The sequence below is a fragment of the Tetrao urogallus genome, assembly GCF_951394365.1.
Source record: "Tetrao urogallus genome assembly, chromosome: 15".
Lineage (NCBI taxonomy): Eukaryota > Metazoa > Chordata > Aves > Galliformes > Phasianidae > Tetrao > Tetrao urogallus.
In genome coordinates, this window is record NC_136828.1 from 10,850,166 (window position 1) to 10,863,886 (window position 13,721).

The 13,721-nt window shown below is 57.2% G+C and overlaps 1 protein-coding gene across 2 annotated transcripts; it reads left to right on the forward strand.

The window, feature by feature from the left end:
- Positions 1-7,099: 7,099 nt before the first annotated feature.
- ACTB (actin beta) lies at positions 7,100-9,780 on the forward strand (the record flags this gene model as incomplete). 2 transcript variants are annotated; one of them, XM_079542741.1, is made up of 5 exons in its annotated part: positions 7,100-7,222; positions 7,549-7,788; positions 8,309-8,747; positions 9,064-9,245; positions 9,597-9,780. In XM_079542741.1, the coding sequence occupies 5 exons, from the start codon at positions 7,100-7,102 to the stop codon at positions 9,738-9,740; spliced, it is 1,128 nt and encodes a 375-aa protein (XP_079398867.1). In that variant the 3' UTR covers positions 9,741-9,780. The 2 variants fall into 2 exon arrangements, with proteins under 2 accessions (XP_079398867.1, XP_079398868.1); XM_079542742.1 differs by having other exon boundaries at positions 7,121-7,222; positions 7,555-7,788.
- Between the last annotated feature and the right edge of the window lie 3,941 nt (positions 9,781-13,721).

A 13,721-nucleotide genomic window follows, 5' to 3' on the forward strand; every position in this document is an offset into this window, starting at 1 on the left:
CATCTACCCTCCTTTCCTCTGAGCATATGTTTTATTTGTTGCCAGCACTGACATCTGAGCACCCAAACCACCGCAGCACCGCTGTGCCCCGTGCCGAGCTCAGTGCTTTTCCGAGCGGATGCGCTCCCTGCCGATCCTTGGCTCATCAACACCGGTGACACGGGCCGTGCTGGGTGCTCGGCGTGGCTCCGGGGCAGCACCGCTCCTCCCCGTCCCGTCCCCCCCGCGTGTGCAGGAAATGGCAGTGACGGAGCCGGCGGGCTGGGGATGACTAAGTTTGGCAGTGCTACCTGCCGCCTGTTTTTCCTTTTATGGAGGACTCGCGCGGACGGACGGAGCCATTCTGCACAACCCAGCAGGGATCCACCCTGACCTTGGGGACGGCCACCGCCGGCTTGGGGACGGAGGGCACGGAGGTGGCAGGACGTGGCAGGGCAATGGGGTGGCGGTGGGATGGAGGTTTGCCCCCCTTTCTCCATCCGGATGGCACACCCGTGTGTTTTCACTTTCTGTTTTAAGGAGCTGGATGCAGCCCCAAGCGGAGGCTTGGCCCCTCGGTGCCACCCCTGCATCCCCGTGTGGCTGCCCTGAAAGGAGAGAACCCCATCTGTGTCTCATCCCTTTGCTCAGCCCCTAGGGATGCGGGGAGGCTGAGGGGTGACAGCTCAGGCTGCGCTCTCCGTGCCTCAGTTTCCCCATTGCGGTGCTTTGCAGATGGTTGGGCACCCGGGTCTGCTGGGCACGGGGAAGCCAGCTGTGCTCGTCCTGCCCGTGGCCACATCTGAGCTGGGGGGCTCTCGGGGGGGCTCCAATGGAAGCATAACACTGGGCACCCATTCCTGGGTGGGGACACATCATTGCAAGAGGGCAGTGCTGCAGGGTGGGGATGGGGTTGGCGAAGCAATGTGCCATGTGTGCAGACAACACGGCAGGGGACCCATAAAGTCCCTGGTTGGTGAGAAAGGCAAAGAGAAAGGAAAAAAACAACCGTTCTGCTCCTAGCCGCCCCGATGGTTTGCAGGAATGGAGACAGCACTGGGGACAGGCGGTGCTCTGCAGCACCCAGCCCATGCCGGGGGGCGGCAGAACTCCCCGCGCTGTCCTGCATTCTTGGCATTATTCTCCTTTTTTTCTCCTCCTCCTCCTCCTCCACCCCGGGACGCGCTCTCAAACCTCTCCATTTATGGCCAGGAGGTTAGGTCAAGTGGGAGGCTGAGGGGATGCCCGGGTCCCTGGGGAGAGGGGTGGGGGGACAGGGCAACCCCAAGGGAAATGGCAGCGGTGACACTTTGGGCATCGCCCCCTGGGACCCTCATTGTGATGCTGTGTGCCGGTGGGGTGGTGGCGGGTACCCAGAGCCGCTGGGAGGGGGTGGGCAGAAATCAGCCCTCAGAGAAGGAGGGGCTGTCTTTGTGCTGCTGGGGTTTTTTTTGTTTGTTTGGTGGTTTGTTTTTTTTTTTTCCCCATTCATTTCAATGAATTCTGACTTTTGGGGAGGGCTGTCTGTGTCCCCGTCCAGTGAGGTGTCAGCGGGACGGGCTGGGATGACTCCGGATGATGACATGCCCTGATTCATTGGAATCATTAATATTAAATAAATAAAAAAAGCAACGGGTGACTCAGCGTCGGTCTCTGCCATTCAGCAGAGCTGGAGCTGCTCGGGGTGAGGCTCTTGCGATGGTTTTCTCCTCGTCTGTAACAACACCTCGAGGTGTTGCTGTTGGGAAGGCGCTGGGCTGGAAGCGGTGCCCCAGGAATGCTGGCAGCATGCAGGGGGGGCACATCAACCCCCATCCCAGGACATGGGGTGAGGAAGGGCTTCAGCACCTTGTCCAAAGGCACGGTGCAGATGAGCAGGGGGCATCTTCTGTGACCTTACCCTAAAGTGAGATGCCCTGCATCCATCCCTGAGGGGGGGACCCCTCTGTCCATCCCCATGCCCTACAGAAAGCTGCTGGTCCCCCCCAGCTGACTCAGCCTGATGGGATTCCCACAGTTTCCGTCGGGTTCTGCCTGGAGTAAACTGGGGAAAAGATTTCACAAGCACCAGTAATTAATGCTAATTACAGAGCAGCGACATGAGAATCATTTCTTCCCCCGGTGTCCTTCCAAAAATGGCTCTCCACAGGTGTGGCACAGCTTGTCATTAGGCACTGCTCTGCCTCAGGGGAGGTGAAGCCTTGGGCAGCCAGGGCTGTGGGAACAGAGTGATGGGGGACGGGTCCCCTGTGTCCCCAATGTCCCTGACATCCCTGAGGTCCCCAATGAGCTTCAGAGTGATGGGCTGTCCTTCATGGTGTGGGGCACATGGGAACACCTCCCTGGAGGTGGGTGAGCACCTGGAGATAAGTCAGCAGGAAGTGGTGTTTCCTCTTTTTTTATTGTTTTTAATTTTTGTGCAGAGCTGAGGTCTGGGTTTGGCTCTGTAGCAGTGCCCCCAGGCAGAGCACTGCGTGCTTCAGGACCCACAGTCACTCCCACCTTCCTCTGGCTCAGGTCTTTTACAGACACACCAAGGGGAGCACAGGAGGGCCGATGTCCTCCCTGGGGACAGCAGTGCACAAACCCAGCTCTCCTGCGTCTGCATGGGATGGAGTGCACTTGGAGCAGTCCCCATGCCAAAGGGAGTGACAATCAGTGCGTGGCACTGACGGCTTTTGTTTGACTTTCTCCTGAGATCTTATCTGCTGCCAGCAGGAATGCACAGCATGGGCCAAAGCACACAGCAAAATATGGTCCAGAGGGTGAAGTGGAAATCTGGGGGGCAATGGGCTGAGAGGGGAATGAAATGCAATAGGGATCGATGGTCTCCTCGAGTCCTGAATTCAGTGGGTCCCAGAGTGTGGGCCGGGTGCTGGCCCCAGTGGGTGTTCACCGATGGGCTTTGGTTTCCAGCACAGCGTGGTGCTGCTGAACCCTCAGAGCATCCCTTAGGGGACGGTCTCCCAGGGCTGCACCATGCTGGGCCCCCTGAAGTCTGAGCCGGGCTGAGACCTGTGGAGAAACCCGGAGAGAGTCAGCTCTTTCTCTTCCCCTTCTGCTTTCAGCAGGAGGAAATTCCCCCCAGGGCTGTGCAGGGGCTGTGCCAGCACAGGGCTCAGCTTGACCCCATAATATTGCCGTGAGAGAGCAAACCCCAGAGATGTGCAGAGCAGCTGAGTACGGTCTGGCTGTGCCAGTGCGATTGCTCTGAGCTGGGGAACGGCCTTGGGGGGAAAACAACACCACACCACAATTGCCAAAGCTGAGCACAGCAGCAGGGGGGGAAGATTCATCCCATTCCTTCTCCAGCAGCCCCAGCAAAATCCATCCCTAGTTGGCTATCAGAGGAAAGCGATGGGTTTGTGCCGCTTTGCAGCGTGATGCAAAATAATAGTTTGTCTCTGCTGCAGGTGGGGAGATGCTCAATGTAACATCAGCCCATGTGGATGAGTGCATGCAGGGCCTGGTGCATGGAGCTCTGTGAGGGAAAGCCTCTGCCCTTCTGCAGGAGGCGCTGATGGATGCATGGGAGAGAGCTCAGGGAGCTTGTGGAGGGGAGCAGAGAGTGATGCTGAAAGGAGGAGAGGGAGAGGGGACAGCAGTGCAAGGCAGTGAGTGAGGAAGATGTGGAGTGTTTGCTTCCAAGAGGAGGTGTGCATCACAGCCATCCCTGGGAAGGTGAGGTGGGAGCTGTGGTGTTGGCGTGGAGCCGGGCACAGCCTCTGGGCTCTGCACTGGGCTCTGGGCTCTGCATTGGGCTCTCACCTCCAGAGCATCCCCAATAGAGCCAACATGGCCAGAGCTGAATCGAAAAAGAGGAAGGGGCCGGGATGGTCCCGCCCACACCGTGAAGATGTGGCCTTTCCCTCTTCCCTTTGGGGAATGGGAAGGGGTGGGAGAGGCACTCCCAGAAACCCCCCAACAGTTGGGATGAAGGAAAAAAATGGCCCCAAAGTGCAGAAATCAGAACAAAACACAGGCAGGGGGTTGGGGCTGGAGGCAGCCTGGCCGTGTCCGAGCCTCCTCCACATGCTTTCGTTCAGCCCAAGGACAGCAGGGAGAGGAGAACACAACAGGGACACGGGGAGGGGGGCTGTGGTGCACATGGCGTCTTTGCATTGGCCCATGGCTCTCAGGATGGGGATGCTCCCCTGCAGTGCCCGGTTCCCCTTGGAAAGCGGCAGTCCTGGCTCGGTGGCATCACGGTGGCACTATGGGGAGTCCCCTATCAGCAGCACACAGTGGGGTTGGCACTGCCACACTCCAGATGCTGCGCTCTGATCCAACCCCATAATCAAGGGAATCCGAATGGCCCCATCATTGCCCCCACCACCCCCGTCCTGCTGGGCTCTCACACCCCGCGCTGCCTTCTGGTGACATTTCCCAGCCCAAACCCACAGCCACACGGCTACCACGGGGCATTTCCCATTGCTACCCCATTATCAGCGCTGCACACCTCCCGCTGTACCCATGCCTTGTGGCTGCCCTTCTTTGACGTATAATCTTCTAATTAATACCCGGCCTTGTCAAAGTGGAGCACAAACGTTAATTAATTCCCCAGCAGGCAGGTAATTAACAGTGTGACTCCCATTTTGCCGTGAGTGGGGCTGATACACAGAGATGTGGCACCACGGAGCCCATGGGATCCTTGCACTTGGTGCCCAAAGAGGTCCCCACGTGCCGTCACCACCTCAGAGGGGATAAAGTTGTCCCTGTGGTGTCCCTGCAGCTCAGCTCTGTCCCCGAGGCCACCTCCAGTCCCGAGGGGACACAGTGCAGCCCCAACGCAACCCGTCCTTGCAGCATCCCAGTGACAAAGCCCTCACTGCTAGACCCCACACAGGGCCGGATCCCGCTCCCCTAATATCCACAGCATTGCACGGCCCCTTAATCAATGCAATTAATCAGCGTGCACTCATGCAAAGCTCCAGAGCTGCAAAGCCCCGTGCAGCGCTGCTCACCGACACCACGCACCGCCCCGGCCAACCCTGCAGCACGCGCTGCAAACAGGAAAGAAACAAAATATTGCCCAAATGTAGGCAAGGGCCTTCAGCTGCCCTGACCTCTGCCGGGCCGGGCCCTGCCTGACTCAGCGCCTTACTCAGCGCTGGTTTCCTCCCTCCGGCTGCCGTCGCTGCAGCGCACGCCCTAACGAAGCGTGGCCCTTAACGGGCTCCGAGGTGCACCCAGCAATGCACCGGCAGTCCAAGGGCCGGCCGGGAGGTTTGCACCGCTACTTGCTGACATTAGCACTGAACTTGGCCCTGGGTAGTGCTGCAGGCCGGGCGGGGTGGCTGCAGACAATGCAGTGCGTGCTGCACCCGGTGCCCCTTCCCCTCCCTTGCAGCAAGCAGGCTGCACCCCAGCACCGGGCCCGTGCATGCATGCTCCTGGTGCTATTGCTGCTCGGTGCATGCATGCTCCTCGATGTTGTTGCAGCACTGTGCATGCACGTTCCTTGGTGCTGTAGCAGCCCAGTGCACGCACACCCCTTGTTGTTACTGCTGCTTTGTGCGTGCACACTCATTCTATCACTTCATCCCAGCGCACGCACTCACACTGGAGCTATTGCTGCTCGCACACTCATTGTATCGCCGCAGCTCGGTGCACGCACACCGGTGCTATTGCTGCTCGGTGTGTGCATGCACATCAGTGTCGCTGCAGCTCAGTGCATGCACGCTCATTGCCCGTCGCTATCGCTGGCGCTCCCCGGGAGGTGACTTCAAGGGGACCGCAGGACCACCTCGGGGATGGGGGGAGGGCTGCACACGCGGACCCCGCTCCCCCTCCCCAACAAAGCGCTGTGGAATCAAAAAGGGGGGGGATGGAGGGGCGCGTCACACCCCCGCCCCACACCCTCGCCTCGAGCCGAGCCCCCACGTTTTGCTTCACTCTCCCCATCTCCCCCCTCCCCCCCCCGCCCCCAATTTTGTATTTATTTATTTTTTTTAATTATTTTGTGCAGCGATGGGGGCGAGAAGGGGGGGGGGGGGGGGGGGGGGGGCGCGCAGGCGGGGCGGGGCGGGGCGAGGGGCGGGGCGGGGCGAGGCGGAGAGGGGCGGCTGCAGCCAATCAAAGCGGCGCGCTCCGAAAGTTTCCTTTTATGGCGAGGCGGCGGCGGCGGCGGCCCTATAAAAGGCGGAGCGCGCGGCGGGCGGGAGTCGCTGCGCGCTGCCTTCGCCCCGTGCCCCGCTCCGCCGCCGCCTCGCGCCGCCCGCCCCGGCTCTGACCGACCGCGTTACTCCCACAGGTGAGCGGGCGGCACGGCCCCGATCGTCCGGGCTGCGATCATCGCTTGGTTTAATGATCGCTCGTTTCTTTTCTCTGGCTGCGTGGAAGCCTTGAGGGGCTCTGGGACGGACCTTTGTACGGGTTGTGCGTGTGCGTGCATGCGGGGAGCGCCGCGTGCGGCTCCGCGCCGCCCGGTGCCTGCGGGCGCGGCTCGGGGCTTGGTGCGCCCTGCTGTGTGCGGGCGGCGCGGCCGGGGGCGGCGCCCCTCGGTGCGGGGGGCCGCGAGGGGAACAAAGGCTGCGTGCCGGGGGGGCGGTGGGCGAGGGGTGCGGTGCTCGGGCTGTGGTGCTCGGGCTGTACCCCCCCCTCCTTCCCCCGCCATCCGCCCGCTCGCCGAGCGCAGCCCGGCTCTCCGTCCGCGGCCGGGTGCGGGGCGTGGCGCGGAGCTCGCCGTGCCGGGCGGGGGGCGGCGGCAGGTGGGGGTGCGGGGCGGGGCGGCTGTGGCCGGGGAGGGCTCGGGGGCGGGGCGCGGCGGCCCCCGGAGCGCCGGCGGCTGTCGAGGCGCGGCTCGCCGCAGCCATTGCCTTTTATGGTAATCGTGCGAGAGGGCGCAGGGACTTCCTTTGTCCCAAATCTGTGCGGCGCCGAAATCTGGGAGGTGCCGCCGCACCCCCTCTAGCGGGCGCGGGGCGAAGCGGTGCGGCGGCAGCAGGAAGGAAATGGGTGGGGAACGGAACGGCCTCCCCGCTCCCCGCTGTGCCTTCGGCCTCGGGGCTGCCCGTAGGGGTACGGCCGCCTTCGGGGGAACGGGGCGGGGTTGGGCTTCTGCTGTGCGACCGGCGGCGCTCATGTCTCTTTTCTCCGCTCTCTTCCTCCGCAGCCAGCCATGGATGATGATATTGCAGCGCTCGTTGTTGACAATGGCTCCGGTATGTGCAAGGCCGGTTTCGCCGGGGACGATGCTCCCCGTGCTGTGTTCCCATCCATCGTGGGTCGCCCCAGACATCAGGTACGGCAACGGCTGGGTGCTGCGTCCAGACAATGGAGAGGAGCGTTTGGTGGGAGTGGTTCTGCTGAGGGCATTAAGCCTCAGGGAACCCTTTTATTTTTATATATGTGGCATGAGAGGCTGCTGCCCTGCAACAGTAACTGGTTGAGTGCACAGCCTGCTGCAGAGCATCCTGTGTTGAAACAGTTGGCACAGTCCCTTTGCTGGCATCGCAGGGGCAGTAGGGGGTTAGTAGTAATTAAAGGTGTGGCTTTTGGAAGAAAACTTTATTCATCCGTTGCAGCTTGCCTGTCAGTTAAACTTAACGCTTTTTCTTTGTTGTGCAGGGTGTGATGGTTGGTATGGGCCAGAAAGACAGCTATGTTGGTGATGAAGCCCAGAGCAAAAGAGGTATCCTGACCCTGAAGTATCCCATTGAACACGGTATTGTCACCAACTGGGATGATATGGAGAAGATCTGGCACCACACCTTCTACAATGAGCTGAGAGTAGCCCCTGAGGAGCACCCTGTGCTGCTCACAGAGGCTCCCCTGAACCCCAAAGCCAACAGAGAGAAGATGACACAGGTGTGTAAAATGCTTGAGCCTGGAGCTACAGCAGGCACTGCTGCAGGCTGGCTTTCCTCTTCCATGTTGTCCTCTATCTGCCTTCACCACTTCTCCCTTTTTGCCATCTTTACAGGGTTTTCCTTTCCTGACCTGAGTCTCCCCTTTGCTGGACCTTGACAGGTTTTGTTTGCTCTAAGCTGACTTTCTCTGAAACTGAACTAGCAACTTGTCTAACTGCTGTTTCTGACTAGGCACTAATCCATTTACCATCTTCGAGTGACTATACTGTAGTTTCTTGGCCTTTGTTTTGTTCCTTGCTGTGTCATGTGTATGGGCCTGCGGTAGCAGTGTCCTTGCTCAGGCTCTGACCTGGCAGGTGTGGGTGGAGACCAAGTGAGATAAGTGCTGATATCTCCTAGAGGAGCAAAGAAGCCTCTTATCTAGGGACAAATGTAAAACCACATGCATGGACTGATGGAGGCATGCAGTGAGAACCTGGGTTTATTCTGCTCGACTCAGTGCTTTCTTATCTTTCTAGATCATGTTTGAGACCTTCAACACCCCAGCCATGTATGTAGCCATCCAGGCTGTGCTGTCCCTGTATGCCTCTGGTCGTACCACTGGTATTGTGATGGACTCTGGTGATGGTGTTACCCACACTGTGCCCATCTATGAAGGCTATGCCCTCCCCCATGCCATCCTCCGTCTGGATCTGGCTGGCCGTGACCTGACGGACTACCTCATGAAGATCCTGACAGAGAGAGGCTACAGCTTCACCACCACAGCCGAGAGAGAAATTGTGCGTGACATCAAGGAGAAGCTGTGCTACGTCGCGCTGGATTTCGAGCAGGAGATGGCCACAGCTGCCTCTAGCTCCTCCCTGGAGAAGAGCTACGAACTCCCTGATGGTCAAGTCATCACCATTGGCAATGAGAGGTTCAGGTGCCCTGAGGCCCTCTTCCAGCCATCTTTCTTGGGTAAGTCTGACTCCTTTCAGGAGGCTCCGTGCCCCTTCTGCCTAGAGTGACTTAGAGACTGGTCAGCTGCTGTAATACTGCTGGCCCTTAGCAGGTCTGTCCCATTCCACCCCAGTCTTTTTCTTCCTCAGCCTGAGGACAGTTGAGGTACCTAGGTCAGTAGAGCAGGAGGCTGAGCCTGTCAGCCATGGCTTTGTTGGGCCGAGTTGTTTCCTACTATGAGGTCTTTGATTCTCTCGTTTTCCCATAGTAGTAAGTCCTCTGGCTTCCTTGTCTCTGAACTGTTCACTGACCTGACGCTGCTTTTTGCTCACAGGTATGGAGTCCTGTGGTATCCATGAAACTACCTTCAACTCAATCATGAAGTGTGACGTGGATATCCGTAAGGACCTGTATGCCAACACAGTGCTGTCTGGTGGTACCACAATGTACCCTGGCATTGCTGACAGGATGCAGAAGGAGATCACAGCCCTGGCACCTAGCACAATGAAAATCAAGGTAGGCTGGAGCCCTGGGCTCTTTCTCACACACCTCTTAATGCTGTGTGGGTGGAAGAGGCTGAACTAAACTACTACAGAAGATGGGAACTGCTTTGTCTTAGTGGTGCAGCCTTATGGCCTTGCTCTGGGCAGGGTGGCAGCCACTCAGCTGTGTGAGTAATTAGATTAAGTGCTGGCTGTGAGTGGGGGAGGAGGGTGTTCTGTGTGAGGCTGTGCCTTAAGCCTGCTCAGACTAGAGAGAGCGCCTTGGCCAAGGCCAGATAAAGCAATTGGGTAGCAGGGTGCCACAGGGCTGTGCATAGGGGTGTGTGCCATCACACTGCATCTGACCAGTTGTTCTCTCCTGCAGATCATTGCCCCACCTGAGCGCAAGTACTCTGTCTGGATTGGAGGCTCTATCCTGGCCTCTCTGTCCACCTTCCAGCAGATGTGGATCAGCAAGCAGGAGTACGATGAATCCGGACCCTCCATTGTCCACCGCAAATGCTTCTAAACCGGACTGTTACCAACACCCACACCCTTGTGATGAAACAAAACCCATAAATGCGCATAAAACAAGACGAGATTGGCATGGCTTTATTTGTTTTTTCTTTTGGCGCTTGACTCAGGATTAAAAAACTGGAATGGTGAAGGTGTCAGCAGCAGTCTTAAAATGAAACATGTTGGAGCGAACGCCCCCAAAGTTCTACAATGCATCTGAGGACTTTGATTGTACATTTGTTTCTTTTTTAATAGTCATTCCAAATATTGTTATAATGCATTGTTACAGGAAGTTACTCGCCTCTGTGAAGGCAACAGCCCAGCTGGGAGGAGCCGGTACCCATTACTGGTGTTAGATGATAATTGCTTGTCTGTAAATTATGTAACCCAACAAGTGTCTTTTTGTATCTTCCGCCTTAAAAACAAAACACACTTGATCCTTTTTGATTTGTCAAGCAAGCGGGCTGTGTTCCCCAGTGATAGATGTGAATGAAGGCTTTACAGTCCCCCACAGTCTAGGAGTAAAGTGCCAGTATGTGGGGGAGGGAGGGGCTACCTGTACACTGACTTAAGACCAGTTCAAATAAAAGTGCACACAGTAGAGGCTTGACTGGTGTTGGTTTTTATTTCTGTGATGTTTCTTGACAGTTGGTTCCTGCTGTCATCCAGCCTGTGTGGATCAGCTATCTGGGGGGTGCATACTGCTGCTGTCTGGTGCACAGGCTGAATGAACCATGATGATACTTCAGCAAGGAGTTTGGCTCCAGTTCTGTCCTGAGCTGCCATCAGTGCCATCTGTAGGGGACCGTTGGATGAGGGTGGGCTGAGCTCTGGGAGAGAGCTGGGCTCAGTGGGGCTGCAGCTGTGCTGCTTCCTGTGACCCTCATTCTGCGTGTGACCTGACGGTGGTGGGGTGGTGGTGGTACCAAGGAGCAGCTGGCTCCTGACATGGGGCGATTTATTCTTCCTCCAAGAAGTGTCTCGCTTGTGGCCTCTGTCCTCCAGTTTCAGGTATCTCCAGGCAAGCAGCTTGCTCTGCCTTTGCTTCAGCTGGGGAAAGTGGGAGGCCTGGGCTCAGGCAAGCTGCCTGCTGGGTGGAGCAGCTCCTCAGGTGGAGCCAGGAGAAAGCCTTCAGCGAAGTGGATGAAATGGATTTTGAGAGCAGGGCTGTTAGACATCACTGCAGGGGTGGGGCTGGGAAAGGGTGTGGAGAGGAAGCTCTCACTGGTGCGGTGACATGGCTGCAGGGTCAGGGCCTAGGGAGAGCAAAGCCAGGTGACGCTTTGCATTGCTAGCCTAAGCAGACAAGTCCTCGCAGCCTTGCTTGTGGGCACGCTGGCTTCCCGAGGCTCCTCCGACCTGCCTGGCTTTGAAGAGCTAAATGGCTGTGACTGTGTCACGCTCACAGCAGATGAAAGGCAGGGAACAAGCTCCATGGGTTCTTTTAATCCTCTGCCTGGCCTCATCATTCCCCAGCGTCACGCTGTGCTCAGGGTGGACCTGCTGGTTTCTTCCTTTTGTCTCCTCAGCCTCCCTTCTGGCTGCGCTAATGTGGCAGGAGACTGGCAGGGCTGCGGGTGCAGACGCTGGGCCAGGCAGATGAGTTACTGGAAGCACTGGTTTGCAAGGAGCAAGGTGTAACTGGTTGGGGAGGGGCCCAAACTGGGCTAATAACCCGGGGTCTTGGGGAAGCAGGGTGAGGAGGAGGCGGCAGCAGCCGCTGGGGAGGGAGCTGGTGGGAGTGGAGCAGGAAAAAGGCCGGGAGGAGAGAGGAGATGGCGGCAGGGAAATGGGGCATGTCTGCTCTTCTGCCTTCAGTCCTCCCTGAAACAACCACTGATTGCTGTGAAAAATGTGCTGAGGCACAAAGAACTGCGGAGAGGATGGTGGCAGCAAGGCAAGGAGCTGCAAAGTGCCTGGGGTCGAGAGCAGAGGGTGCAGGGAGAGTAATGGGCCGGGGAGCTGAGCTGATTTTGTACGCTTCAAAGAGCAGAAAGCAAAGCTTTCAGTTAACACTTCACGGGGTTTTCGTTTTTCCTTTCTTCCTATCTTTCTTGCTGCTCCAGGCGTTCAGCCCCCCAATAAAATGAGGCTGAGCGTTTTGCAGCCCTTCCCACCCCTTCTCCAGCGTGAGGCCATGGCGTGCACAGCTACTCCGCAGGCTGCTCCAGCAAGGCTCACTTTATGCCTCCTTTGGGCCATTACATGCTGGAGAAAAGAATGTGGTGCTGGGCAGGGAAGCCTGCAAGCATTACTCACTGCTCCCAACTCCGACAAGCGGAGGGGAGCCAGGTGGTTTCCTCTCAGAAATGATGGGCATTGGAGATGGGGGATTTTTTTTTAACCATAGCTTCTCCATCTCTGTGTTTAGGCTGTGATGTGCTGGGAGTTCTGCGGCTGCAGGGACAGCAGGGATCAGCCACAGACTGTTGCGGGCCACCCAGCCCTTTCTCACCTCCCTTTAACTGCCCAGGGGGAACTGGCTCAACTGAATGGAGCTGAGCAAACGTTTTATTCCTTTTCTTCCCTCAGAGCTCCCAACTTTCGCTCCTGCTGGAGACAGTGGCTGGCACTTCACCTGCAATTAGCTGGTGACCTGGAAAGTCACCTCGCTGAGCTGCTTACGGAATCAAGCCACTGCCAGGAATTAGTGATGTCCTTGGCAAAGGAGACGGCTGCAGCTCTCAGGATTTAGCCCTGAAGGGCCTCCTTGTGTGGCTGCCTCAAGCTTTGTCAGGGAGCGCTGACCAAAAATGGCCCCTGGCTGGGGGGGATTCTGTCCTCTTGTTAGAGCACACTGGCGGCCTGCAAATGTCCCATTTCCCAGGCCGTTCAAACGCAACTGGCTTCCTCGTGGAAGTCCCCTCTGAGGGCACAAAGTGACGGTTTCAGAAAATGGGCTTTTCTTGGTGTCAGTTCATGGATGAGACAGCGGCTGGAGGAGGAGCCCTGCTCTTTGAAGTTGGTCTCTGCAGAGAGAATGCTGACCTCAAGCCTGTCCTGGCTTGTATTATACCCATCCGTAATCTACTTTAGCAGGCCTTACTGTATTAAATCGTATCGAGCACCGAAAACCATTTACAGCAGTGGAGACAGCAGTTTGCCCAAGCATACAAAGTGCTCTGACCACCAAGCTTTCATTATGCTGACAGAAAGTTGAGATGTTCAAACTTTATCAGTGTTAAGAAGAACCACAGGAGAGAAATGACTCAAGAGTTTCCCAGGGGAAAAAAAAAAATAAATAAATCACCAGGTCTGTCCAGCCATGAACTGTGAAGAGATGCTGTACAGAACACAATATCTTGATACCAGCACCAGATTTGTTTGTTTGCCCTCCTGGACCGGGACAGCAGGGTATGCGCCTGCCTTCTTTGGGCTAGGAAAACTGTATGAGTCACACCATGATCAAAGTCTGCCTGGAGACAGACCAGCACTGAACTGATGCCATTTTCACAGGAGGTTCCCATGTGCCAGCGGTGGGAAGAGCGTTCCTGAACTAAAGAGCAGCAGGGAAGGTTTCTGCACTCACCCACTGACAGCTTCCCAGCAACCATCAAGGGAAATGCCAGCGCTCAGAGTAGCTGTTTGCTTCCTTCCTCCTTTACAGCCCATCTGATGTCCTGCTGCTGCCTGGAATTCAGCCTCATGTCTTATCTACACTGCTCGTTTGCTCAGAGGGCCGTCAGACCGAGCTCAGCTCCTCTTACAAATGCTGTGAGTGTGGTTTCTCCTGGGGAGGTTCTTTAACCTGTCTCAGCTCCCAGCTTTTATCTGGGGTTGGCAACTGCTGCCTGGTGCACAGACAGCCCAGGGCTGCAGGGAACCACGGCTAGTCCTCACACCAGCTGCTCCAGCTGACCTGGCACTGGGCAGGGCTTTGACTCTGCTTGTGGGCTCTGCTTATGATCTTATTTACATTTGCACTGGAAATGCAAGTTTTCTCCACCTTGGTCTCAGCTTTCCCCACTGACTGCAAGTACCGTAGGTTGGTGTT